The sequence below is a fragment of the Patiria miniata genome, unplaced genomic scaffold (genome assembly GCF_015706575.1).
Source record: "Patiria miniata isolate m_02_andy unplaced genomic scaffold, ASM1570657v1 HiC_scaffold_6, whole genome shotgun sequence".
NCBI classification, from domain to species: domain Eukaryota; kingdom Metazoa; phylum Echinodermata; class Asteroidea; order Valvatida; family Asterinidae; genus Patiria; species Patiria miniata.
This window is the reverse complement of record NW_024037073.1, coordinates 7,470,626-7,496,618: the sequence shown is the minus strand read 5'-3', so window position 1 is coordinate 7,496,618 and position 25,993 is coordinate 7,470,626. Positions and strand designations below refer to the sequence as shown.

Here is a 25,993-nt window from a genome sequence, read left to right as displayed (position 1 = left end):
AATCCAACCCAGGCCTGAATCCAACCCAGGCCTGAATCCAACCCAGGCCTGAATCCAACCCAGGCCTGAATCCAACCCAGGCCTGAATCCAACCCAGGCCTGAATCCAACCCAGGCCTGAATCCAACCCAGGCCTGAATCCAACACAGGCCTGAATCCAACACAGGCCTGAATCCAACACAGGCCTGAATCCAACACAGGCCTGAATCCAACACAGGCCTGAATCCAACACAGGCCTGAATCCAACACAGGCCTGAATCCAACACAGGCCTGAATCCAACACAGGCCTGAATCCAACACAGGCCTGAATCCAACACAGGCCTGAATCCAACACAGGCCTGAATCCAACACAGGCTTGAATCCAAATGTTTTAAAAGATTTTCAATGCCACGACCGTTATGATTCTTTGCAGAAAAAAATGCACATAAAAGGAAACTTTGTTTTGTTTGCTGGATACATTGTGAAGAAAGAGAAAAAAACAGTGAAGAAACAAATGAAAAAGTGATGAACATATTTGTTGGAAAAAAAGCAAGTTTACAAAAGAAGAAGCTCTGATGGAATTTTTTTTCATAGAAATTCATAAAACATAATGAAACCCCCTCCCCCCCCCCCTTAAAAATTCCAGGATCTGCTCCTGCAAGTTTTAATTTTCAAACATTAAATACATTGTTCAAAGCTAGCAATACAGTTACATCATGCATTCTACAAGCAGCTTATACCATTGGTGAAAAAAATGTTGGCGTTTTCTGAGTTCACCATGTCCAATATTAGGTTTTGCCCTTCAAAGACGTATAAACACTGTATGTATACTCAGTGTGTTACCTCCCGAGCAAAAGTTGGAAAAAATCACTCGGGTGGAACTCAAACCCATGACCTCCTGCTTTCTAGTGCAGACGTCCCACCACCCGACCACCGAGTTTGCCAGGATTGGCTGGCTGGTTTGAATCTGATGTACATGTAGCAGGGGGTACCACAATTAAACTACAATGAGAAGAAATTTGCGTCGGGTGATGTAAATCAATATTAGGTTTTGCCCTTCACCAACATATAAACACTGTATACTCAGTGTGCTATAGCATATATTGTACTTATTTAGCACGTAAGATTATCAGAGGTTAATCACTGGGCAATCTAGGTTTTTCTTATGGTTATCAATTGCCTACATATAAATATGCAGCATTTTTTCAACCACATCTCTACGTCCACATTCATCTATAGCTTCACTAAGCACTTGTAGTTTTCTCTCTATATCACCTCCTTCCCTCTTTGACCATGCAACCAACATGCTAAAGATAGCATTGTCTGTTACACTGTTGTCTTGTTTGAACCTGTACAGGTTAGACTGAGTGAAGCCCAGACTGACTGCAAGGCGTTCCCACTCAGGACCCAGCTCAGCTGCAATGGCTAGCAGGTGTTTCTCACTCATCACATAGGGATCTCAGAAGAAAAGAAAATAACAAACACATTTTTGTACCATCATTTTATGTCAAGAATTTGCTGCTTGCCTTGAAACAGACAGTCTTGTTCACACACTACAACTTTTGATGTATTGTATTGCAATTTGAAGTAGTATTTGTACAAGTTTTAAGACAAAGTTTACAGTTGAAAAATGTAACAAATCTCTTTTATAAGTTTGCAGGGTTCTGAAAAGCCGCGGGAACTCTACATTTTGGACATTAAACTCTGCCCGTCGTCAGAAGACATCAACTTTATCTTATTGCTATCTTCACCATACAAACTTTCAAATCTTGATAATTGTCTTGAACAATCAAAGACCAGCTACAGCATAAGAAATAGAGAAGATCCAGACTAACGATAAATCAATACACATAATGTGCACAATATTGCAGTGCATGTGAATTTAGACATTGTAGCTGCAGAATTTTTATTTTTTACAATCTAAGTCATTCAGTGCTTCTCTTTTACATTTTAGACAACTGTTTCCTTGTGTCCACTATCTCTTTTTTTCTGTTGGTTACATGCTAAAAAAATAAAACAACTATCGTTGAAAAGAGCCTGCTATGTGAATGATTCGAGTTAAATGTGAATAATTTGAGATAATTAATGAACCATTTGGTTGTGCATGACACAACACTTCATGTCTCCATTACAGGGTACAATACATGCTGCAAACTCAGAGCAGGACTTAGTTCCAGTCAATTCAAACTGGATAGAGGCTTACCAGGACCCAATTTTATGGCTCTACTTACAGTAAACAAAGACAAATTTGTTGGCATATTTCATGGTGAATGCATTTCATGGATTTGCAAGGAATTTTGGCATGTACTGAAATGTGTACATCACATAATTAAGGATTTTGTGCCACGAGGGTTAATGCAAAATGTCCGTGCTAGCTCTGCCCAGAATAGGCTTCTTAAGCACGGAATTGTACATGAAAAATAGCCATAATAATGGAGCAGCGGTGCACGTACCAGTTAGATTAGAATGGGATTCATAACTTGCATAACTGATGAAGGTTATTTTTTAATATACATTTGTGCTGATATTGAATGTTCAAACAAACACCAAGTGGCATGTGCTATAATTTTGAACCAAATATAAACCACTTTCATCAGAAAGACCCACATATTTACTATGATGATGCCGCATAAGAGATTACATACTTACCAAGTTTCCGTAGTGACGATGGACCTGATTCAACAAACATCTGTTTGATGCCACTAGTGTCAATCCTTACACCAGGTTGTTCATGGCAACATACGCGTTCTTTCTCCAGGCATTCATCAAGCAGCAGAAAGTGTAGAGCACCCTCTGGATCACAGGGGCATGATACGCACAAGTGAAACTTGAGCCCCTTGGCCCACATGGACTTGATTGACTTGAGTGTAACACAGAGAAAATCCCTGACCTTGATTGAATGAACAAAAGTTTCAAGAATTTGTGTTAATTTCTGCTAGCAATCATATTAGGTGCCCAGTTTTGTTATTCTTGTCAATTAAAAATTCTGGTCTATATATTTTTTTGGAACACGATTTTAAAAAGTTTGATATTAAAAACATCAGTACTTGCCACATGTTTGCACACAATAAAAGTGCAAATAGTCCTTTTTACCGTTTGGGGGAAACTTTTAAAAGTGGAAATATTATTGCCACAAAATGCCCCTTGTCAAACAAACAGTGAATACATGTAGTAACAAAATGACTGGCCGAACTCCTGCAGAAAAGAGACAGTTGATAATTTCTTAATCAAAAACTGACAAGGCAAAGACATCTATCAAACACTGTGTGCAATAAATCAAGTGAAGCCTTTCAGATTGTGACTATTTGATTATTTAGCTCAACAAATGATGTAAAAAGTGTGTCCCTGATGAGATATCCTTTTTATTCCCATCTCACCTTACACACTATGATGGGTGATGGTTTGCACTGTAATCTTCTGGATTTTGAAGGACCTTGTGTAGATGTATATATCACAGAATGCTTTGATATACACACCTGCCAAAACAACACAGACAAGAAACATTGATATAAAAATGTCAAATTCAAGGAACAAGAAAATGTATCATTCTGTTCATATTTCTTTGGGGGAGGGGGCAATTCAGCGACTGTGGACATGCTAGTGTCAGCAATCCATCAGGCACAGGCTTTTCATTGAGGTTTTCTTCCATTGAATTCATGGTCTGCGGGTAATTCTGCAGTTTTTGGATAGGGCTGTCCATTTTTAAATAATTAAGTATTCGATTACTAGAAACTACAGATGACCGCATGCCGCAATCAAAGTTTGAAATGTTTGGCAGTAACTATTTTATAACAGTCAAGGCTTTATGTCACTGTTGACAAACAGCGGGATCTGACAATAAAGTGCCGCGAATTTACAATTAAAATAACGTCACAGTTGTGTAAGTGCATAGTTTCTTCTTTCGATTATTCAAACTGGTAAAAAGATATTTGAATATTATGTTTATGGTTGTGGGTTTGAGTCCAGCCTGGGGTTGTCGCTCATTGCTTCTCCCAGGAGTACATGGGTACCTGTGAGGGAAGAGATCATTATGCAGGTCTGTAGGCAGGGGAGGGGGAAGGTGTTTTGATGATTTCCCCTCCTCCCCCCCCCCAAAAAAAATTAATCAGCCGCAGCTCCACTTTTTCCTTGTGATTGACATTTGGCGTCATCAATATTTATTAGACATGAACAGGTCCACTTTGTGGTAAAAACAACTCTCCCCTTACACCCGTCTGGCTATACCTCATAAATGGTAGCACAGATATGTATACCCCCCAGGGAACTGAGATTGTCTTTGGAATGTTTGATTGTCTCGATGATCGGGTACGATCCGGTCACCTTTGTGAAATGGTACGATTTGGGTGATGATGCTGAACTCCCATCACCCTTTGGCTTTGTCTTCGTTCTTCTTTAGTGTTCACATTTTCCCGTGCTTTATTTTTCCTGGGCATTACTTCTCTGTAGGTGTTCTTTGAAACGGAACCACGCATGAACTTCCAAATCGGTGTGAACATCAGTCCTGATACCGAGGTGTGTACAATTGTGATTTCATGATTACATTATTGGGTATCAAATTACAAGCAATTTTATTTCAAAAAGTTATTTCAAAAAGTGACCTTCTGTGAGGTCATCAAACCGGAAGTTGGGTGTCATTAATACAGACACATAAGTTTGTCTTCTTTTCACTTCATCTCACATAACCTGTCTAAACTACATCAGTACATACTATAAATATTTTGATTACATCATCAAGTGACGTGTAAATACAAATGTGTTCTAAAATAAAATGATCCTTGAAGGATGCAATTGTTCCAAATCATAAATGATTAACCCAAAACATTTGAATTTCATGCTCTTCCTGGTTTTTGCTTAACCATATTACAACTGACAAATGCGAGGCTCTAGTTACTATTTTTATTACTTCTATTCACACATATTCTTTGCTACACCCGGATTCATGTGGCTTCTAAATCCAATTCATAAGGTTGTTACGTTCAAGCCACCAAAAATATCATTTTAGAGCTTTAAACATTGAAATCATACATACTCTGATATAGGCCTGTTTCAATGGTGACATTTCCATCTCAACTTCATGATCGCCATCAGCAGGGAAACAAGCATATCTATGTGCAATTCTTGGCAATTGCTCTGTTCCGTCTTGTGCCTGTGACCACCCCAATGCACGCACCACAAGCTGATTGAACAAACTATCTGTCAAAATCAAAATCAAAAAGCAGTCTAATAAACAAAAAATTCTCAGAAACACATGATTCATCTACAGATACTAGACAGCATGTTTGTCTGCATTTTCCCTGACGAACTGTTCCTCTTTTGTAAAGCAGCAAATCTACGTGTGCGAACAATTTTTTTGGTTTTATCTATTCCAGTGCATCCCAGACAAAGTAGCAGTAATTGGTCCAAGACTTTTTCCCCTACCATATTTTGTAAGTACAACATTTAGTTTTGAAACTCTGAATATCAGAATGAGTTTGAAATGCGATAAATTTATACTTTGGATTTTTCAGCAACTTTGTCAGAGTATACTCAGAACAGGCTTCATTTCACAGGCTACATTTGACAATATTTGGAGATTTGGGGAAAGTTGAGAATGGAGGTCATCTGTAAACTAGCACTGATTTCCACACTTATGTTTAATCTTCTCCCTTCAATAGCACAATACTTGGGTTTATTTACAAGTTGGAATTTTTTATCTCATGTTGGACAGAGAATGTTTGATAAGACATACCAGGTACAATGTGCACAAAGTGAATATAGAAGATGTAAGATGACTCTGGACTCAGTGGATGCCTTTTGGTGATGGAATATTTGCCAAGTAAACTGGGAACATAGTATGTTCGCCGAGTGGTAACCTGTGCATTGGTTTCCATCCACTCACCTCCTCCTGCGTTCTAAAAACCAATAAAAGAGATTAACAGATAAAGGGATGAGTGTGGAGGGATTTCATAGCATTGCTTAACAGCCAATTTTATGCTAACGGAGCCTCAGTCTATTTCATAGAGACTATTTAAGCAGTAAGCACAGTGTAAGCACGCTTAACCACAGAGGAGAAGTTGCTTAAATCAGTAACGTAACAATAGAAATCTTCATGCCCATGCAACCGTTAGCACATCCATGCCTTGAAATAGTGCTTAACCAGCAGCATGATTTTCTGCTATTGTAAGCACAACTTTTCTGCTAACTGTTACGCAGCGCTATGAAATTGGGCCCCTACATAAAGTTCTGTTGCTTACTCGTATCTTCAACTAAATCTACTTCAATATTTTCAATCAAATTACTTCTCCCAAATAAACAAGTCAATATTTATCTAGTAAACTTTGTGTAAATAAGATAAAGACAGCTTGAGCAATTTCCTCATTTCTTGGAGCCTCTCATATTGGGTACAAAGTGTGATGATCTGATCTTAATGAGTAACACGCATGGAGGAGTATAGCCAGTCATGGACTGAGCTGAAGGCCATGTCCATTACCAGCAGTGTCAATATATTGATAGCTTTGGCAGCTATATGCAGCCTCATTGTACAGACCTGATCCAATCGCTCACACAGCAGGTCCAACTTGTGCATGCTGCCCAATAAAGCTTGCTTTGTGTCCAATGTGCTGTCAATAGGCCGCTCCTGGATCTCACTCAGCACATCTCCCAACAAGTGGTTGATCAAAGGGTCTTCAAGAATCCCTTCCTTATTCAGTCTTTCCAGTGAACTCATTAGCGATGGAGACTTGGGTGGGAAGCAGGGGGATTTTGAACAAAGTGAATTAAAAATATTACATTTAAGGAAAACACTATCCTGGCTTGGGGCAAATGAAGTTAAAACAGGAAAGTTGTGATAATTAAACAGAAATGCCCCGCAACCATGCCTATTTCCATGACATAACACCACCCTTTTAACATCAACTTACTTGGGCCACATGGAACGTTCATTTACATTGGTACTGTTTTGTTTTAGGTTACACTGTAGTGATGCCTACATGTATGACCCCTGAATAAAAATTACTTGTTTGCTTTACTCTTTGGAAGTCATTGTATGTGATTTAAAGCTATAGTCCATCATTTGTAATTTGTGCATTTTGTTTGTTTGAAGCAACAAAAGAGTTCAAAATCTAATGAAGGATACTGAGCAACTAACCTGATGAAGTTTCAGTTAAGCTTCAGCTGTATATTCCGAGAAAAACAGCATTCTAAGATCTCAATTTCAAATCAAAAGTTACTGAATCATGTTTTGAATTGTTTTGAATTGCAGCTATACGCGACGTAGCGCACTGATCCGACAAATTATAACAACCGCGGGCGCGTGTGCGTCGTTCCAAACCTTGTGCGCGCTGCGCTGAATAACAAACCGAACTACTAATTTAAATTTTCCTACGGTGCTTCTTAAGAATCACCGTTGGAAATGCCTTCTTTTGTTGATTACTTCAAAATGACAGCTTCCCAGAAAGAATAATTTCACAGGGAGTTTAGTTCCCTTACTATCTTTCAACAAAGTTTGTTTTTCAACAATAATTACGCCAGTTACTTTTCGGATGGCTGCAAATGATGGACTATAGCTTTAAGAGTAAGTGAATGTGAATAGATCCTGCACAAGAAATATGACTAAAATGAGACAGGACTAGTGGGTACACACAGTGCAAAATGTATGTAGGCAAAATGTGAGGTACATGTATACTAAAATGATCACATAAAATAGTAACCTGGAAAGAAAATGTGGTTTATTTAATTCAATGAGTAAATATGATACATGTATCACTTTTTTTAAATTTCAACTGTGATGATCCGACAAGACAATTCAGGCGTTTCACAATGCAGTGCGCCACCAAGAGTTTGCCAAGGAGAGTCAATTGTTCAAGTTTACGGTCAACAAAACACTGCCCTTTTTGAACGAGTATCAGTTGACAACTTGAGCTAATTTGTTCAAGATTGGGGTATAGCATTCTGCCGCCTTACAAAAAAAACAAAATATTGATACAAAGAAAGAAAAGGGCAAACAGATATTCTAATCATACGCTTAGGAAACTACTGACAGGACAAACTAACAATTTCAAATAATCCACGCTCCGAATTTGTCGACCATCTCCCACAATACACTGGGAAAAATTAACTCTCTGTGGCAAACTCTTGATGGCGCACTGCAATGTGAAACGCCCGAATTAACATGGGTTATCAAATGTCAAATACATTTCCATGTATGCCTGGTGAGCACCTGACAGTACACAATTTACAAAAAGCAAACTACAAGTTATTACGCACACATGCAATTGTACATGTACACATGTACATGTTCAAGTTTGCATTCAGTACCGTTCAAGGTTAAGAGGTGCCACATCCATGGAAAAATAAGAAGACTGTACCTGTCATAAAAGTTACCTGTCATGTTGCCTAACTATTAAGGTACTATATTGTTTTAATTAGAACGTCAACATTTGGCAGTGACCTAAAAATTCTAAGAACAACCCACGTACTTGCATTTACCCAAGTCCAAAGTTGATATGCAAAGTTTTTCTTGAGTTACATGTGTATGTTGAGAAAACTATTCCTGTTGTTTTAATAACAACCTTGACCTTGATTCTGGAGGATCCCCAAGGACTAACCAGAATACCACGCTTTAAATTGATGTAACCAGTCTTTTTTGTGTTATGGTGGGAAAACTGTAATGACTTCGGCCTTTGTATTCTGTGGTCCAAACTCATTAAGCTTCTATTAAGGTTCCAACAGCAAGCAGCCTATCAAGGTTCATGACATACATATACTTCAAGTCCAACTTAAGTTATTACTGTGAAACCAAAAGAGTGATTTTGTGAGCACCTGAAAACAAAACAGGTCCACACGATGCAGGTTGCGTGAACCTTCTGTGGACTAAGCCAGGTCCACGCAACGTTTCCTCCCTCTCTGGAAAACACGTTTAGAGGCATTTCTGGGTAAGGGTTATCTGTCACAAAATGAAGAGGAACACTCAAGGAAACCACGATAAACAAATTGGGTTGAAAGAGTATTCACAGTGCGAGTAGAACGACTTTTTCTCCATTTTTTCCTTAACAAAGGAATATCCATGTTAGGTATGTAAGGTTGGCCTGTGTGCACACACACACACACACATATACCTAGGCTAGAATTACTGCAATGCCTGCGCATACACATACACACGGACACAGCAGAAACAGCATGCCCCTTCAGCTTCGCAGGGAACTTTAAGGACAGTTGGTTTTCCTCTCAAAGAGCAGCCCATTGTGATCTTGTCATCTTATTAGTCCAGCGGGGTACATTTTCCATGTAATAGTGAGGAGAAATACTGCCTACTGAAGATATTGATGTGAATCATGCATCATATCTGATTTGCTGTAACTAATAATGGCTGAAACAAGGGTCTCAACCCATGACCCCCAGTGGCAACCAATGGACTCGGCCAGTGAGGGTCAAAAGATAGTGTAATCCTAACAGCTAGAGTGCTGGTAATGTTATCCACAACATATGGACCAAAATAGAGATGAACTCACTTGATCTTTCGCTTCATGAATGGTTGCAAACTTTTGAAACACCTTGATCAACCAACGGCGATCGGCAAGGAAAGCTTCACTGGGATCCTGGCTGAGTGGGCTATCCTTCTGTCCATCAAAGCAGATGATCTCACCAATGTCATGGTAGTATTTCAGCATCAACATAGCCTCAGCATCAGCCATGTTTCCAATGGACTTCTCAATAGTCTGCCTGACCTAAAAACGTAATGTGGAATTTTTTAGTTTTTGTGATTTTTTGCCACACCTGCACAGAATAGACAACTTAACTATCGTGTATGATGACAGAGAAAAGGAAACAAGCGTGTTTCCGACTATAGAACATTACCATTACGTGAAACTCCCATTTGCCAAAACCCCTGAACTGTACCTACCGATTTCATTGTGACTCTTATCAGCTGTTATCAGTGAAGTAATTATAAGATAAACACTTACCCTGGCACCCACTTCCCCAGGGCCAGTGACCATGAGCTCTTGATATCTCGAGATATATTTGATCGATTTTTATGATTCAAAGTTGCTCACATAATAACTTTTGACACTTTTCCAAATACTTTACATTATAAACAAGAACCTAGTAGACTTTGGTAGATATTTTTTGTCAGTAAGCTCACAGGCAGAGGCACCATAAACCACCTGTTCACGGCTCGTTAACTCTTGATCAGATAAGAGAGATCGCGTTGAAAGCTGCTGAATCTGAAATCGGTAGGTACGACCCGAGTTTGTCATAGGCAAACTCGGGTCTAGCTCAAATGGGAGATTCACGTAATGACTGTCATATATATTTACAGCTGTAACACCCTAATGACCGGTTTTACTACATTCACTTTCAGTACATTTGTAACATTCATCAGATTCAACTGTTTCAAATCAGAAGAATTTGCTTAGTTGATAATTTGAAACTGAAATGGTTCTTTGCTGTACATTTAAAACAGCACAAAGACAATGATTTATGGGTTGAACAGAAGGTATTCCAGCTTAACATGTGTGCTGAATTGTGATGTGCGATGAATTGTGATGTGTGCTGAATTGTAATGTGTGATGAATTGTGATGTGCGATGAATTGTGATGTGTGCTGAATTGTGATGTGCGATGAATTGTGATGTGCGATGAATTGTGATGTGCGATGAATTGTGATGTGTGCTGAATTGTGATGTGTGATGAATTGTGATGTGCGATGAATTGTGATGTGTGCTGAATTGTGATGTGTGATGAATTGTGATGTGCGATGAATTGTGATGTGTGATGAATTGTGATGTGCGATGAATTGTCATGTGCGATGAATTGTGATGTGCGATGAATTGTGATGTGCGATGAATTGTGATGTGCGATGAATTGTGATGTGCGATGAATTGTGATGTGTGCTGAATTGTGATGTGTGCTGAATTGTGATGTGTGATGAATTGTGATGTGCGATGAATTGTGATGTGTGCTGAATTGTGATGTGCGATGAATTGTGATGTGCGATGAATTGTGATGTGCGATGAATTGTGATGTGCGATGAATTGTGATGTGCGATGAATTGTGATGTGTGATGAATTGTGATGTGCGATGAATTGTGATGTGCGATGAATTGTGATGTGCGATGAATTGTGATGTGCGATGAATTGTGATGTGTGCTGAATTGTGATGTGTGATGAATTGTGATGTGCGATGAATTGTGATGTGTGCTGAATTGTGATGTGTGATGAATTGTAATGTGCGATGAATTGTGATGTGTGCTGAATTGTGATGTGCGATGAATTGTGATGTGTGCTGAATTGTGATGTGTGATGAATTGTGATGTGCGATGAATTGTGATGTGTGCTGAATTGTGATGTGTGATGAATTGTGATGTGTGATGAATTGTGATGTGTGATGAATTGTGATGTGTGCTGAATTGTGATGTGTGCTGAATTGTGATGTGTGATGAATTGTGATGTGCGATGAATTGTGAGTGTGCTGAATTGTGATGTGCGATGAATTGTGATGTGTGCTGAATTGTGATGTGTGCTGAATTGTGATGTGTGCTGAATTGTGATGTGTGATGAATTGTGATGTGCGATGAATTGTGATGTGTGCTGAATTGTGATTTGCGATGAACTGTGATGTGTGATGAATTGTGATGTGTGATGAATTGTCATGTGCGATGAATTGTGATGTGCGATGAATTGTGATGTGCGATGAATTGTCATGTGCGATGAATTGTCATGTGCGATGAATTGTGATGTGTGATGAATTGTGATGTGTGATGAATTGTGATGTGCGATGAATTGTGATGTGTGCTGAATTGTGATGTGTGATGAATTGTGATGTGCGATGAATTGTGATGTGTGCTGAATTGTGATGTGTGATGAATTGTGATGTGCGATGAATTGTGATGTGCGATGAATTGTGATGTGCGATGAATTGTGATGTGCGATGAATTGTGATGTGCGATGAATTGTGATGTGCGATTAATTGTGATGTGCGATTAATTGTGATGTGTGATGAATTGTGATGTGCGATGAATTGTGATGTGTGATGAATTGTGATGTGTGCTGAATTGTGATGTATGATGAATTGTGATGTGCGATGAATTGTCATGTGCGATGAATTGTCATGTGCGATGAATTGTGATGTGCGATGAATTGTGATGTGTGATGAATTGTGATGTGCGATGAATTGTGATGTGTGATGAATTGTGATGTGCGATGAATTGTGATGTGCGATGAATTGTGATGTGTGCTGAATTGTGATGTGTGATGAATTGTGATGTGTGATGAATTGTGATGTGCGATGAATTGTGATGTGCGATGAATTGTGATGTGCGATGAATTGTGATGTGCGATGAATTGTGATGTGCGATGAATTGTGATGTGCGATGAATTGTGATGTGCGATGAATTGTGATGTGCGATGAATTGTGATGTGTGATGAATTGTGATGTGTGATGAATTGTGATGTGTGATGAATTGTGATGTGTGATGAATTGTGATGTGTGATGAATTGTGATGTGTGATGAATTGTGATGTGTTACAGGCCTAGAGGATTCACTTACCATTGCTACAGACATGATGGGAGAACTGCGCAGTCTGGCCTCTTCAAACTGCAGCCACTTCAGTGGGATCTCCTCTCCCATGTAATACTCAGAACAGCTTACTTCAGCTATCAATGTCTTTAGGGCTAAAATCTATGGTTACATGAACAAGTAAGGAAATAGACATTGGTTCAGAGAAGTGTGAAGAATTGTATTTATTATAGCTTCTCATGAGCATGCACATAGCACATGTTATTTTTGAAAAGTTGCTTCAGGCAGACTAGATACCCGACATTAGTGAATGAATACAACTTGTACAATCGCACTACTTCTTAGAAATATTGGGTAAATCTCACAGGTCTTTAGACATATTAATGTAGGTAGAAATTTGCTGGAAATTTTTTCGGTTTTTTTTTCAAAACAGGTACCATGCATAATACAAGCACTATTTTGGGGAACTCCACGCAGGAAGTCAGAAACAACCAGTGGCATGACACAGGTCTATTGAACCATTTGGGATGAGGTAAAAGCAGCCTTAAAGTTTGCAGATATTACCTCAGCTTGACTGTAGTCTTCAAGGCTGTTTTCTACAGCAAAATCCTGACTTATTACATGCTGCTTGTATGGTGCATCTTGGAGTGCCTCTCTGATGTTAGCAAACTGGGCCTTGACCTTTGGAAACAGATACATACAAGCACATGTACCATTTCATAGTGTTTTCCATCTACCAATGGCCATCTATTTTAACACAGCTAGCTGCGGATTTAGCATCAAGTTGATGTTTGATATGGGTGGCATGGGTGGCTTGTGCGTAAAGCGCTCGCCTCTCACCAAGGTGACCCCGGTTCGAATCCCGGCTGCGGGACACATGTGCGTTGGTTCTCTCCTGTGCCACGAGGGTTTTTCTCCGGGCCCTCCGGTTTTCCTCCCTCCGGAAAAATCAAACACTTTCGATCTCAGGCTGTGCTCCGTGGTCATATATGGGTCGATGTGGCCGGCAGCCATAGGTGCCTTTACATGCCAGCGGCCGGACCACGCTGTAGCCGCGTCCTTCGCAATTCAGTATCCCAGCTGCCAGTAAGGATGATTAGCCTCCCCAAATTATTATTTGTAATTACACATAATAATAATAGACAGAAATTAATAATAACAGAAATGGTATGAATTATCCTGTGCAGTTTGAATCTGTAAAAGGAAGTATGTTGAAAAGATGTCACTACATCGTCTGACATATAACAGGAATCTGTACAAATGCGCAATTTTAACTGGCTCCCATGAAATGTCAGGGAAGTAAACTAACACACTAAAACATTCTTAATCATTTCTCATGACTGATAGCTATGTTTAATTGAATAAATACTATGGGAGTATCAATTGCAAAATGCCAAGGTCTGAATAGTTTGCAACTATTTCATAAATATTCATGCCAAACACTGAAATAACCATTCTTGTAAACAACTGTTGAAAACTATGCATAAACACTACTGAAATGTTCTATTAATCAATAAGCAAACTGACATTAATTTACTTGCAACATTGGAACAGCGCTAGGAAGTTTTATTTGAGAGGGTTCTGATTTGGTACCTCAGGCTCTCAAAAAACAAAATAGTTTTCTAGTCCAAGGCAAGCTTGTAATTTGGTGCAATCTCAGACCGGGTTTCTAATTATACATGTGTAACCAGGTCGGGTTGCAGTACTTACTTTTCCCCGACTGGTTCCTTACTCCAGCATTATTTCATAACTTTTGTAACTTCGTGTTTGTGTCGATTCACATGTGAGCAGCCATTGCGATCATGCTTTTTGCCTAGCGCCCTCTCGCGCCAACTAAACTTTTTTTTACAGCGCGCGCCGCCTAGAATTTTGCTAAACTATGCGATGGGCGTAGCGAGCGTGCAAGTTTTGCATTCCACCGCGCTTTGTTTAAGAGGAATAGTTGACATTCCGGGCGTTTCGGTATAGTTTTCTTGTAGGGCCTGCTGCGGAATATTGTTGATTTCGATCCAACACATCGTTGCATTCAGACCATCTTTTACGAGCGCTTACACTCTTCACTTGTATTACAATTTTGAGAGAGGCTCCCTATAGCAGTAGAATATTTTCATCCATTTTCACTGCTGATCGTCGATTTTCACATCGGACACGGAGTAGGCATGAACGTAGATCCTCCCAAGTGGTGAGTAAATCCCTTGTCTGATATTTAACATTTTTATGCCTAAAACATTTTTATGCCTAAAACATTTTTATGCCTAAAATCTTTTTATGCCATCATGTATGAAACATTCTGGTCTTTTGTATGTTGGTTTATTGCCAGAATTAAAGGCCGTCAAAACGGACACGGCCGGAAATTTGTCTTGTAATCACGACTGATTATTAACTTTTGAAACAAATCTGTCGTCGTGATTTGCAAGTATTTTTGAGAATGATTTTAATGAGTCTCTATTTAATTCTTGCATGAGATGGCAAAAAGGATTTTCTGTTGACTTTATTTTTGTGAACTTCAATTTTTCCTTTTGAAACAAACACAAATTGGAACTTCTGAGCAACACAACTACGCTAACTTCAACTTAAATTTTAGTGTTGCTATAATATTTACGTTCTCATTTATCATTTGAAATAGACTTTTCCCATTTCCCCAAAACTATCAGTTTTCTATTGCTATGATCATTCGGGAATTTGTTATTAGGGCATGGTATTATATTCTTATTTCATTTTATAACATAACTTGGTGAATAATTCATTTCTATTTTTCGGATTTAAAATTACATTATATGTACATAAAATATTCATATTCTTGCATAATTCCATTTAAATAATTCTTCTGTTTGGGCAACAATCATTTTATGCCACAGTAATTCCCGTAATGCATTAGTCATTTATCGTTTTATACATTTCAGATACCATCCTTGGAGTGACAGTTCACCACCCTATATTCCCTATTTGACTGTCGTTTTTTAGACCCAACAAAGTTCTGTTTTTATACACCCAACCAAGTTTCTAATATAATTCTTGTGTAAATACCTAATAATTTGTATATATATTGTCTCATATTTGTACTATAAATAAAACAATTCATATTTTTGAGACAACAGAAAACTTCGCTCTACCCAAATCATTTTTTTAGTGGAACCCCTCGGTTGAAAGGAGAGTGCCACATTTTAAACAAATAAATTCCACTCTCCCCGGTTACACATGAAAAAGGGCAATGATTTTTTTCTCACAAGCATAGTCATTTTGCCACACACAATACCGAAGACAAGGACAGACCCTACATGTCAGGCAAATGTTCCAACCCTGCTTGTATCTGGGTAAGTCTTTTAAAATACAAAACCAAATGATTCCAACTAATCAAGTCGTTTGGACTACAATTTGACATCATATTATACAACACACACAAAAGAAAACCAAAAGCACTGATTTGTACATACTGATCAGAAACTAGGGAGTGGGGCTTACCTTTTCTTCTGTATCTTTGCCCAAGCTATCTCTATGAGTCCCAACTATGATAATTGCAGGAGATGTTCTCTCTGTTGCTACCAGTGACTGTTTGCCAGTGTTGACATACATGTACATAGTTTGCATCCACATATCCATACACTCCCAGTTGGTCAGCTCATGATGTTCAACTACTTTCTTAAAAGGGCAGAATAAACAAAAACAATATGCCTCAAAATTGGAATGGACTCACTCCAAGCATAGAGGCATGAGACAAATCTCCTCTTTTTATCATAATATGATGTCTTTTAAGATCATCAAGCCATGATAATTAAACACTCTATGTAAGGTCAGCAATTTCATTTTGCTACAAAATTCATAAAACATTAAACTTATTAAAGTTTTACACACCATACATCGTAAGCAAACCTGTAGGTGTGCGGTAAGCATTTAAAGTCAGTACACAATACATGAATATTAACTTACCCTCCCATCAGGTGCAACGCTTTCAATTACTGCTGGTTTGTGCAGATCACAGCCAAGATTGAAAACCATGAGGTAAACAGCACGATGAGTAAACAATACCTAAGGAATGAGAAAAAATCAGATTCAAAAGGGGAAACTAGTGTGATGAAGCAGTTACAGTATGAACATAATATATTTGAAGTAAATAGGGGGCTAATCGCTGATAATTGCCACAGTTTTAAACATTATGGTTATAATTGGTTTATCAAAAGCAAAGAGTTTTGTCCAATCTTTTTATGTCATATTGCTTTCCACGTTCAGGACTATTTCCAAGATCAGAGAATGTATTTGCTGTTGTTTTTCCACATGAAACAAAAGGATACCTGTCAGAGAAACAGTTTTGAGGGTTTGACAAAACATTATAGTCCGATCAAATAAATTAACAAAATTACTGTAGATGCTTTGGTGTACATCATTGACAAATTATAGCTGAATATTAGCACGCTGTTGGAGCGCAGAGCTTGGCATCAACTAATGAAGGTACACTGTGGTCAATCAGCATTAGCCAAGTGTAGATATTTCTTCTTAGCTGATGGCATGCACAATGTCAACTGCATGCGCACAATGTTCTGGCTAGCAGGACAATCATAAGTGGTGAGTTTGAGGATATATACATGTAACTACCGTACTGACATGTATGATGCTTTGATCTTATAAAAAAAGACCATGCTGGTAAGAGAGTGCTTTGACAAGACAGATGATTATCAGAAATAAAAATGGCAATTTTTCAAATTCGATTTCAAACCCAAAGTTAAGCTATTATGAATTTAAACTTTGAATGGTCAAAACAGGAAATGTCACCATAAAGTTGTAGTTATCTATATTGACTTTAGTTATTCAAACTTTTTCAGAGCTACGTGTATGTAATTAACTACTTTGCATAAATCATTTGATGATCAGTTTCTTTCAAAGTTCTAACCTCTGTGCACTTCTATGTTATATAATTTGCCTCACCCATTACGCAGGGAGGCAGCTTTGTCACCAGTCGCCCGTTTCGTGGTTGAACAACTCATGAACACACGTACAAACACACCCAAAAGTGTGTTCACTGTAGATCGTGGACGTCCTATTGTCCCTCTTTTGTTTGTACTCTAACTTTTTAGGAAGACTCCCATAGGTTTTGTACACGACCCCAAACGCGGACGTATGCTGGGAATCGTGGACGATATTGTTCTCTTTTGTTCTCTGGTATGTTTCGTCCACGGTTTGAAAAGATGAACACGTACACACAGACACGTCTGTTTATGGTGTAAATCGAGGATTTCTTATTGTTCCTCATCATCTATCTTTTGTTCATACTTAAACTTTTTTTGCAACAGCTCCCATTGGTTTTGTACGCGTTTTCTAATCAAGGTCGTCCTCCATTTGACTCATCCTCAATTAAATAATGATGCTTCACATGTGTGTCCTCGATTTATACCGTAAACAAACCCCCACATACTTGTTCCGTAACTGTGGGGACTACACACGAGTTGTCCCATGTTACTATGGAGACCGAAGACGCTGTGGGGACAGCAGAAAATCCCCATAACATGGTCCTAATTTCCCTAAATATAAAAATAAAAAACTTCCCCATAACGCAGCGACGGCCAGCCCACACATACATACACCCTTTCTTCTTTATAGTATAGCAGTGATAAACTGACCATTGCTTTACACCAACCTGGTTTGTAGGGCCATGGAGATCCTGTCCAGCAAAATGCCAGATATTGAGGAAGACATCGTCAACAGAATCCCCTACACCAGCATGCAACCTAGTACCTGCTTGCCCTTGCTCTAATTAGTAACAAAAAAAGTCAAACGTTTGTTTGTGATCTAAAATCTCAGCAAAAGCTGTTTAAGAATGATTTTACAAAGCTAGCATTGTGGAATATTTATTTTTGTACTTTATTTATTATTAAGAGGACCACATTTTAAATAAAAAACATGGAAACCTCATTTGTGCCATTTTACTTTAATTGAAAGTGTACAACTGTAGAAATTGTGTGGTTTAGATTTGTTTGCGATGCTGCAAGTAGATGGCAAGTAGATTGCCAAAAGGAGATTTTGCAAGTAGATTAACCCTAACATAACTCAACCCATCAAACCCCAACGGCATGTTTTGTTGGAATCTGTCAGGATGGGTGCACTGTACCCCTGAATTGACAGTCTTTTACATTGGGTGGGCACACCTCCAGAATGAAAGACAGAAATATGTGTGTGCAGTTTCCTATATGGTGTTGGAATTTGCCAGGATGGGTATGGTTCCTAGTAAATCATGCTAGGGAGTTAGGATTAACAACACAGTTGGCAACCTTATCCCATCAGCTGATTTTGCAGGATTCAATTCTGATTTGACCAGAATTTAATCAGAAAACAGTAATCAGAAAGCAGAAATCTGATAAATATGTGCACATAATAGTATAGTTTGTTCAAGCTTTACCAACACGATTGCCCAGCCAACTTTTAAGTTTATAATTAATTAATTAGGATTTAATTTGAAATTGAAGCTTCCTTAACCATAACATATGATTCATGTGGACATGAGAGACTCGAGTCAAGTAAACTCCACTTCCCTGAAAACAACACGCTGTCCTCAATGCCTCCAACTCATGGCTACAGTCACCCTATGACAGCTGACATGTACTAACCATTTATAGGTGCGTTATGAGAGCTTGCGACAGCTCCAAATTGATTGTGCTGTATGTGCGTGTAAATGAAGCTCATATTGGTCCAAGCAGTTTGTGTGTCTCATTTCATCCTCTGAGGGAGACTTGTTTCTCACTGCGCACTTTATTGAACACCCATGCAATTCAAAGTGCTGTACATGTACGTACACACATTATTGTGCAACGATAAGTTGGGGGTACATGTAAATGTCTTCTTGGACCTTCAACTACAGGTTATTTTATAGCAGCCCATATCTTTAGGATTGCCTCAAATCACATTCGCCTCACAAATCACATTTCTAAACATTAACCCTAACTCCCTAGGCCTTTTTGCTAGGATGTAGCCTCCATCCTGCAAATTCCTCCATTATTTCTTGAATATGGTCCGTGGAGGGGTGACCACTGCCTGAATCCAGCAAAATCCTGCAGCAGTGACTGTCAATATGTTGAGGCTTGGCTAGTGACATCCTGGAGCAGTACGAAGGATTCTAGCATAATCCAGGCCTATATTTATGCATGGCTGAGCAAACACAACACAAGGTCCGGCCCAAGACCTTGACAAAGTGCATCCTACGAAATCAGTAACGCACTTTTGCCATGTAACCTCAATCCTCCAAATTTCTCCACTTTGGCAAAGAGGATTTTGAAGGATTCAGGGCGGTTAGGGTTAACATAAGAACATACATCAATGTTATATTACCTATGGCTTCCCGGAAATCATGCCAAGATTTTGTCCCATCGATTTTCACAGTGAGTGAGTTATCTATGCCACCACCACAGCTTTCCAAGGTATTATATCTACAATAAAATTGGTTTGAAATTAATAAGCAGTTGTTTGTTATCGAAATTCGCACAAGTTGCAACATTGACCAAAAGAAGTACACATGTACATTGTGTGAACAGCATCATCTACCAACTGGGACAATTAATTGTAACAAGCCCACATGTCCAGCAAATTGTGACGTCACAGCAAGTATGCATGCTGCAAATTCACAAAAGCTGAACACATTTGAACTCTAGTGAAGTTTGAAGTGAATGTTTCCTGACGTCAAATTTGCTTCGCTTTCGACTTTGCGTGAAGCATGAACCAGGTTTCAGGGCAATGTTGAAAATTAGCTGAAGACAGAAAGACAAAAGCAATCAGAATGTTTTTCTCAAACTACTTTTCTGTAAACGAAACATTTCTGCTCTCAGTTACAAAATTGGATGAAGCACTAGTAAGCAACAGCATCTCTATGAAATTGATCCCATTTTGAATTTCCGAGGATGGCCACCATGTCACAAGATCCTTTGTATCCTTACCTGTCATTGGTCAATGTTTTCATCAGACAAGTCTTCTCCTCCCTTCCTTGGCCAATCAGCACCAGCCTAGTATGGTATACACTCCTGCTGCCCATAGACAATGCCTCAATATACAAGTGCTGAGCATTCACCCCTTGTTCTACAATTTCTAGGGGCATGTAGGCACTAGGCTCTGTATGATAAAAAAAAACATGTTTATCAAACCACTATGTCAATGATAGTCAATATACATGTACTTTGACCAGTCCTACCTCTTAAAATGCATATGATCCTCAATCCTCCAAAATCCTCCTCCTCTTCAAACACCATTCATCTTCAATCATCCAAAATCCTTGTGTTTCTCAAACACCATTCATTCTCAATTCTCCAAAACTGCCAGGAGGATTTTAGAGGATTGAGGTGGGGTGGGGTGGTTTATCTTACCATTCTTCATAACACATGTGTAACAGCCAGACAAGTCCACTGTAGCCCACACTGGTCTCTTGAAATTAACTGCCCCTCGAGTGTCTTGTAATTTTTCTGGCCATCCTAGCTGTCTAACGGTAACAAGTCCAATCTCATCAAAGGTGTAATCTACGAAGATGTTTTCACTCCCCTTTTCAAGTGACATGGCCCAAGTATGGCTCTGGTATGAAACCTCCTTGGTATAGATGGAAGGAAGTGACTGAGTGTCTACTTGGGCTGGATTTTGGTTGGTGAAGCCAATGCGAGGCATGCCTGCCCATCGGTTGGTGCTTTTCTTGAAGAACAAGGAAACCACTGTACCAGCTTGGATCTGGGTGTCACTGAAGGTGATGCCATTGTCATAAGTGTCAGGATTACGGATGACAGTTAAAGCTGTTGATCTGACAGAAATATTACTGCCATGACAGGATGAGTGGAAATGCCAGGCCATCCTTCAAGGAAAGAAACTTCTTCAATCCTACAACCAGATTGATAAAAAGATATTTAAATAAAACAAATCCTTCCTCCACTCGGTATTTCTCTTTTCAACATGATCGTTGTATCGGAATGCAATTCTGTCCATTTATGACCGAGATTGTGGTCCATGGGCAGATATCTGTCCATTTATGACCAACATGTGACGCCAACTTGCAGGGCTGCCAACTTTGAGAGAGAGCTAAGAGTGAGAATTTGGCGATGGAGCTTGATCAGAACTAATTTTGTGCTAAATGCGAGCGTGAAGTGCGGTGCCCAAACGGCATGGGTTCGGGGCCTGTGCTGATGGACCCCGCATAAATGTGGATTTATGTCTATCATTCTAGACGCTCTGTCTGTGGTGCAATCTGAGCACTGAGGCAATATCTGACCACTTTAACCTTCGTTTTTTTTAGCAAAAGTTTATCATTCAAACATTTTCGAGTTTTATTTATTTATATTTGTTGTGCTGGTGAGAGCGTGAGAGCGTGTGTGCTATGCCTCTTTTGTTCCACACAGTCTTTTGTTTTAGAGTGCTTTTGAGTTGACACTAGCAAATGGTATTTGAGAGTAGTTGACACACTATCTATAACCATGTATCGTGCATAATTTACAAATTTATATGTGGTCAAAATTCTACCTCCATGGTATATTTGACTGTGAACCAAGCTTTGAGGTTTTAGGGCTTTTTTCGCTTTGGATTGGCCTAGTCTAGCACCATAGATGTGGCCAATTTACTGGACTACCTCCATAAATAAAGGCCACACTTCCACCATGTACAAAAACATGTCGAACTTTGTCAAATTTAGATTTTCAGATTTAGGCTTAGTTTGTAGTTTATTTTTGCTTTAGAAGCATAGGCCTACTCACCCTCTTTATAGGCTAATCAGAAAGTGCTGCCTTTTTCAGATGTCTATTTTTCGTGAAATTTCCTGATTCGTTTGCACACATTTGCGTATCAAAATTTCAACATGAAATTTTACGAAAATTAGACATCTGAAAAAGGCAGCACTTTCTGATTAGCCTATAAAGGGTAGTCCGAGTAACTAGGACTCTACGGATCGCTTTTTAACATTTGGACATGGTTGGGCGATAGTGTACTATCGCCCGACCATGTCTAAATTATTAGCTCGTTTATCACGTGGCCTCGTTATTGGCCAATCAGACGCCGCCTATCATATGCGCCACATGAAGCAGACGGGTAGCTCGTAGGGCTCCGATAATTTTGCACGCAAATGACCCTGGGTACTCGTCCAGGGTCATTTGTCAGGGTCACCCTTGTCAGGTTAAAATCTAATTTCTACACATTCGTATGGGTCTTCATTGATGGCAAATTTCGTCGAAATAACACATCCTGAACACGCGGGAAGGCAAATTTAGATTTCTAGGCGAGTACTCAACATCCATATGTATGGCGGATAGATTTCGCTAGGTTCAAAAATACACAACAGCGTGGCGTTGTATACAACGCCACGTTCACGGGGTCGCGGGTCTAGAATAAAGGGTGAGTATGCTTCTAAAGCAAAAATAAACTACAAACTGCGACATGTTTTTGTACATGGTGGAAGTGTGGCCTCTATTTACGGAGGTTGTCCAGTAAATTGGCCACATGGATTTATGGGGCTAGGCCTAGTCCAGTTAACTGGCCACATCCATGCATGCCCAACTTTTCGGCGCTTGAAAAAAGGGAGTAATTGCAGAATACCCCGCCACTCGGAAATACACCCCTACATTATCTGGCTACGAGGTTGGAATCACTGGAAAAGAAACAATTCAAGTCCATGCCAGCTACGCGGATACTGAGTGGGGGTCCATTATTTGAGAACGAAGCAACACAAAAGGAATGGGAGTTGCTGAAAAAAATTTTAAGTCCAAACCAACCACCCTGTTGGCGGCTACGCGGATACGGAGTGCGAGTCCCCTTGAATATGCTTGAGAACGAAGCAACACAAAAGGAATGGGGTTGCTGAAAACATTTTAAGTCCAAACCAACTACATTGTACCCTGTTGGCGGCTACGCGGTTACGAAGTGGGAGTGCAATGGAGCATGACGCATAGTACATACAAGTATCGCTGAAATGTTTATTGAGGTCAACCAACCGTGACCTCGTAGCCGGCTACGAGGTGGATAGATCGAGTGGCGGGGTATTCTGCAATTGTGCCCTACACTCTACATTCGCGAGGCGTGGAGCCGCCATAGACATAAAGAAAGTTCTTTATGTCTACGTACGTACGTCTATGCATGGGAGCCGCAGTCGAACTACCTCCGAGAATTGCGCCCTCTATCGGCTCGCGTCTCTGCGACTCCGAGACTCAGCGCCTCGGCCTCCGCGACTCCAGTGCCCCGCGTCTCTGCGACTCCGCCACTCCAGTGCCCCGCGTCTCTGCGACTCCGCGTCTCTGCGACTCCGCGTCTCTGCGACTCCGCGTCTCTGCGACTCCGCGTCTCTGCGACTCCGCGTCTCTGCGACTCCGCTTCTCTGCGACTCCGCGTCTCTGCGACTCCGCGTCTCTGCGACTCCGCGTCTCTGCGACTCCGCGTCTCTGCGACTCCGCGTCTCTGCGACTCCGCGTCTCTGCGACTCCGCGTCTCTGCGACTCCGCGTCTCTGCGACTCCGCGTCTCTGCGACTCCGCGTCTCTGCGACTCCGCGTCTCTGCGACTCCGCGTCTCTGCGACTCCGCGTCTCTGCGACTCCGCGTCTCTGCGACTCCGCGTCTCTGCGACTCCGCGTCTCTGCGTCTCCGCGACTCCGCGTCTCCGCGACTCCGCGTCTCCGCGACTCCGCGTCTCCGCGACTCCGCGACTCCGCGTCTCCGCGACTCCGCGTCTCCGCGACTCCGCGTCTCTGCGACTCCGCGACTCCGCTGCCTCGTTGCCCTCCCTTCCTAGCCTAGCCTTGTTCAATGTAGGCCTACTATGTTCTAATTCTGCGTGTGGGTGTATGTACGTACGTACGTGTGGGGGATATATGCGCCGCGTGGCCTGTCGAACCCACTGATCTCTATATAATATGGTGTTCTATATCTGCCATCTCACGTCGCGGGTCTCGCGTCGCGGATCTCTTGTTTTTTTTTCTGGGTGTTGCGCATGCGCATTTCTTACTCACATTTTTATTCACAAGCCAATCTATAGGAGAGGCGTCTCTGAATGGGATAGAGCCATCATTTCTCTTATATATATGCGCATGCGCAACACCTAGAAAAAAAAAACGCGAGGCGAGATCCGCGAGGCAAGATCCGCGAGACGAGATCCGCGAGGCGAGATCCGCGAGGCGAGATCGGGGAGGCGAGATCCGCAAGGCAAGATCCGCGAGGCGAGATCCGCGAGGTGAGATCGGGGAGATCCGCGACGCGAGATCCGCGACGCGAGATCCGCGACGCGTGATCCGCGACGCGAGATCCGCGACGCAAAATCCGCGACGCAAAATCCGCGACGCAAAATCCGGGTTGTGATTGGTTAATCTTCAGCACGCTTCTTATTTGCATAAAAACTATGAATAATTCAACAAAATCAAGTTGGGAAAGGCCTCGTGGCTTTGCCACTCGCGCGTGCTAACTTAATCTTTGCTCCAGTCGCTTCGGGTCTTCGCAACTCCGCCGCTCTAAACCACGATGGCCTGGGCGAAAGGCTACTCCAAGTTGGAAATTTCGCTTCAACACACATGCACAAAATTGCGCAGTAGTGTTCACTTTCGCCAACTATGGCCAAGTTCGCGCAAGGCCTATAGTTGACCAATGGTTAACTAACGTTTGCCCGAACTCTGTCTAGTCGACGGTGGTTGACTACGCTAGTCGACTCAGTATTTGGAACCAGCCTACTGGGGTTGGTTGCTTCACTGGTAACCAATAGCCGCGCGCATCCATAATGCTAGCAGAGAGCCAGGATCCAGAAGTTTTGCGATGACATTTTGACCAGCATTTGACTAGAGACGTTCGCACGTTGCTATCAGTGCGCAGGCGTAAGGTACGTCACAAATCAACCACTAGTCGACTAATGGTCCTTGCCCAAATTTGGCCTAAGTGTGCTGAGTTCGTTGGGGTTGTACTGGTGCACGTAAGAAGTAAGGATGTTTGTATGTATACGTCACAGGGTACCATCGAATCCAGACCTAGGCATGGTGGGGCGCGCAATTAACTCCCAACATAACATCCTAATTATCAAAAAGACTTGAAGGATGTACATTTATTTCAAACCGTGGTTGAACGTGGTTGCAAATTGGACATGCATGTGATGGACCACGACCGAGCAAGGAACAACGCTTCTTAATTTTTTCCTCAACGCACACGCAATGACGATGGGGACACAACTTTAGAATGCTTGCAATATAACGCATTCTTGGGTGTCCCTCAATGTCTGTATGGACCGGTAGACTTTACGACGACAACAACAACACAGCCTGAATAAAAGTTAGCACAGCGGACTCATGAGCATGAATAGTGCTCATGTAACGTGCTGTGTAACGTGCACTGTAACGTGCTCAATTATCCGCCAAATCCACCCGGAGAAGCTGGCCAGCCGGAGAAGATTGAGAGTATACTCTTGCTGACCCGCGGGTCGTACTCCTGCCGTTCGGGCGCTCAGGAGTATACTCGTGTTAACACGAGTAGAACGCTCGAACGCACCCATATCTAGAAGGCCCTCAAGCGACCGACTCGAAAGCTGCTTATAAATAGTCTGGTACCTT

The 25,993-nt window shown here is 40.8% G+C and overlaps 1 protein-coding gene across 7 annotated transcripts; it reads right to left on the bottom strand.

Annotated features, from left to right (window-relative positions):
* Positions 1-226: 226 nt before the first annotated feature.
* On the bottom strand, positions 227-25,993 carry LOC119743423. Of its 7 annotated transcripts, none has more exons than XM_038219821.1 (16): positions 25,857-25,993; positions 20,812-21,310; positions 20,389-20,560; positions 19,787-19,884; positions 18,102-18,214; positions 16,400-16,498; positions 15,935-16,111; positions 13,037-13,153; positions 12,503-12,634; positions 9,467-9,682; positions 6,505-6,696; positions 5,707-5,869; positions 5,008-5,171; positions 3,356-3,454; positions 2,628-2,868; positions 227-1,436 (listed from the first exon to the last, which is right to left on the bottom strand). In XM_038219821.1, exons 2-16 carry the CDS (start codon positions 21,281-21,283, stop codon positions 1,159-1,161), a joined length of 2,733 nt encoding a protein of 910 aa, XP_038075749.1. In that variant the 5' UTR covers positions 21,284-21,310; positions 25,857-25,993; the 3' UTR covers positions 227-1,158. The 7 variants fall into 7 exon arrangements, with proteins under 7 accessions (XP_038075749.1, XP_038075752.1, XP_038075746.1 ...); XM_038219824.1 differs by having other exon boundaries at positions 5,857-5,869; positions 25,787-25,952; XM_038219818.1 differs by having other exon boundaries at positions 25,787-25,951.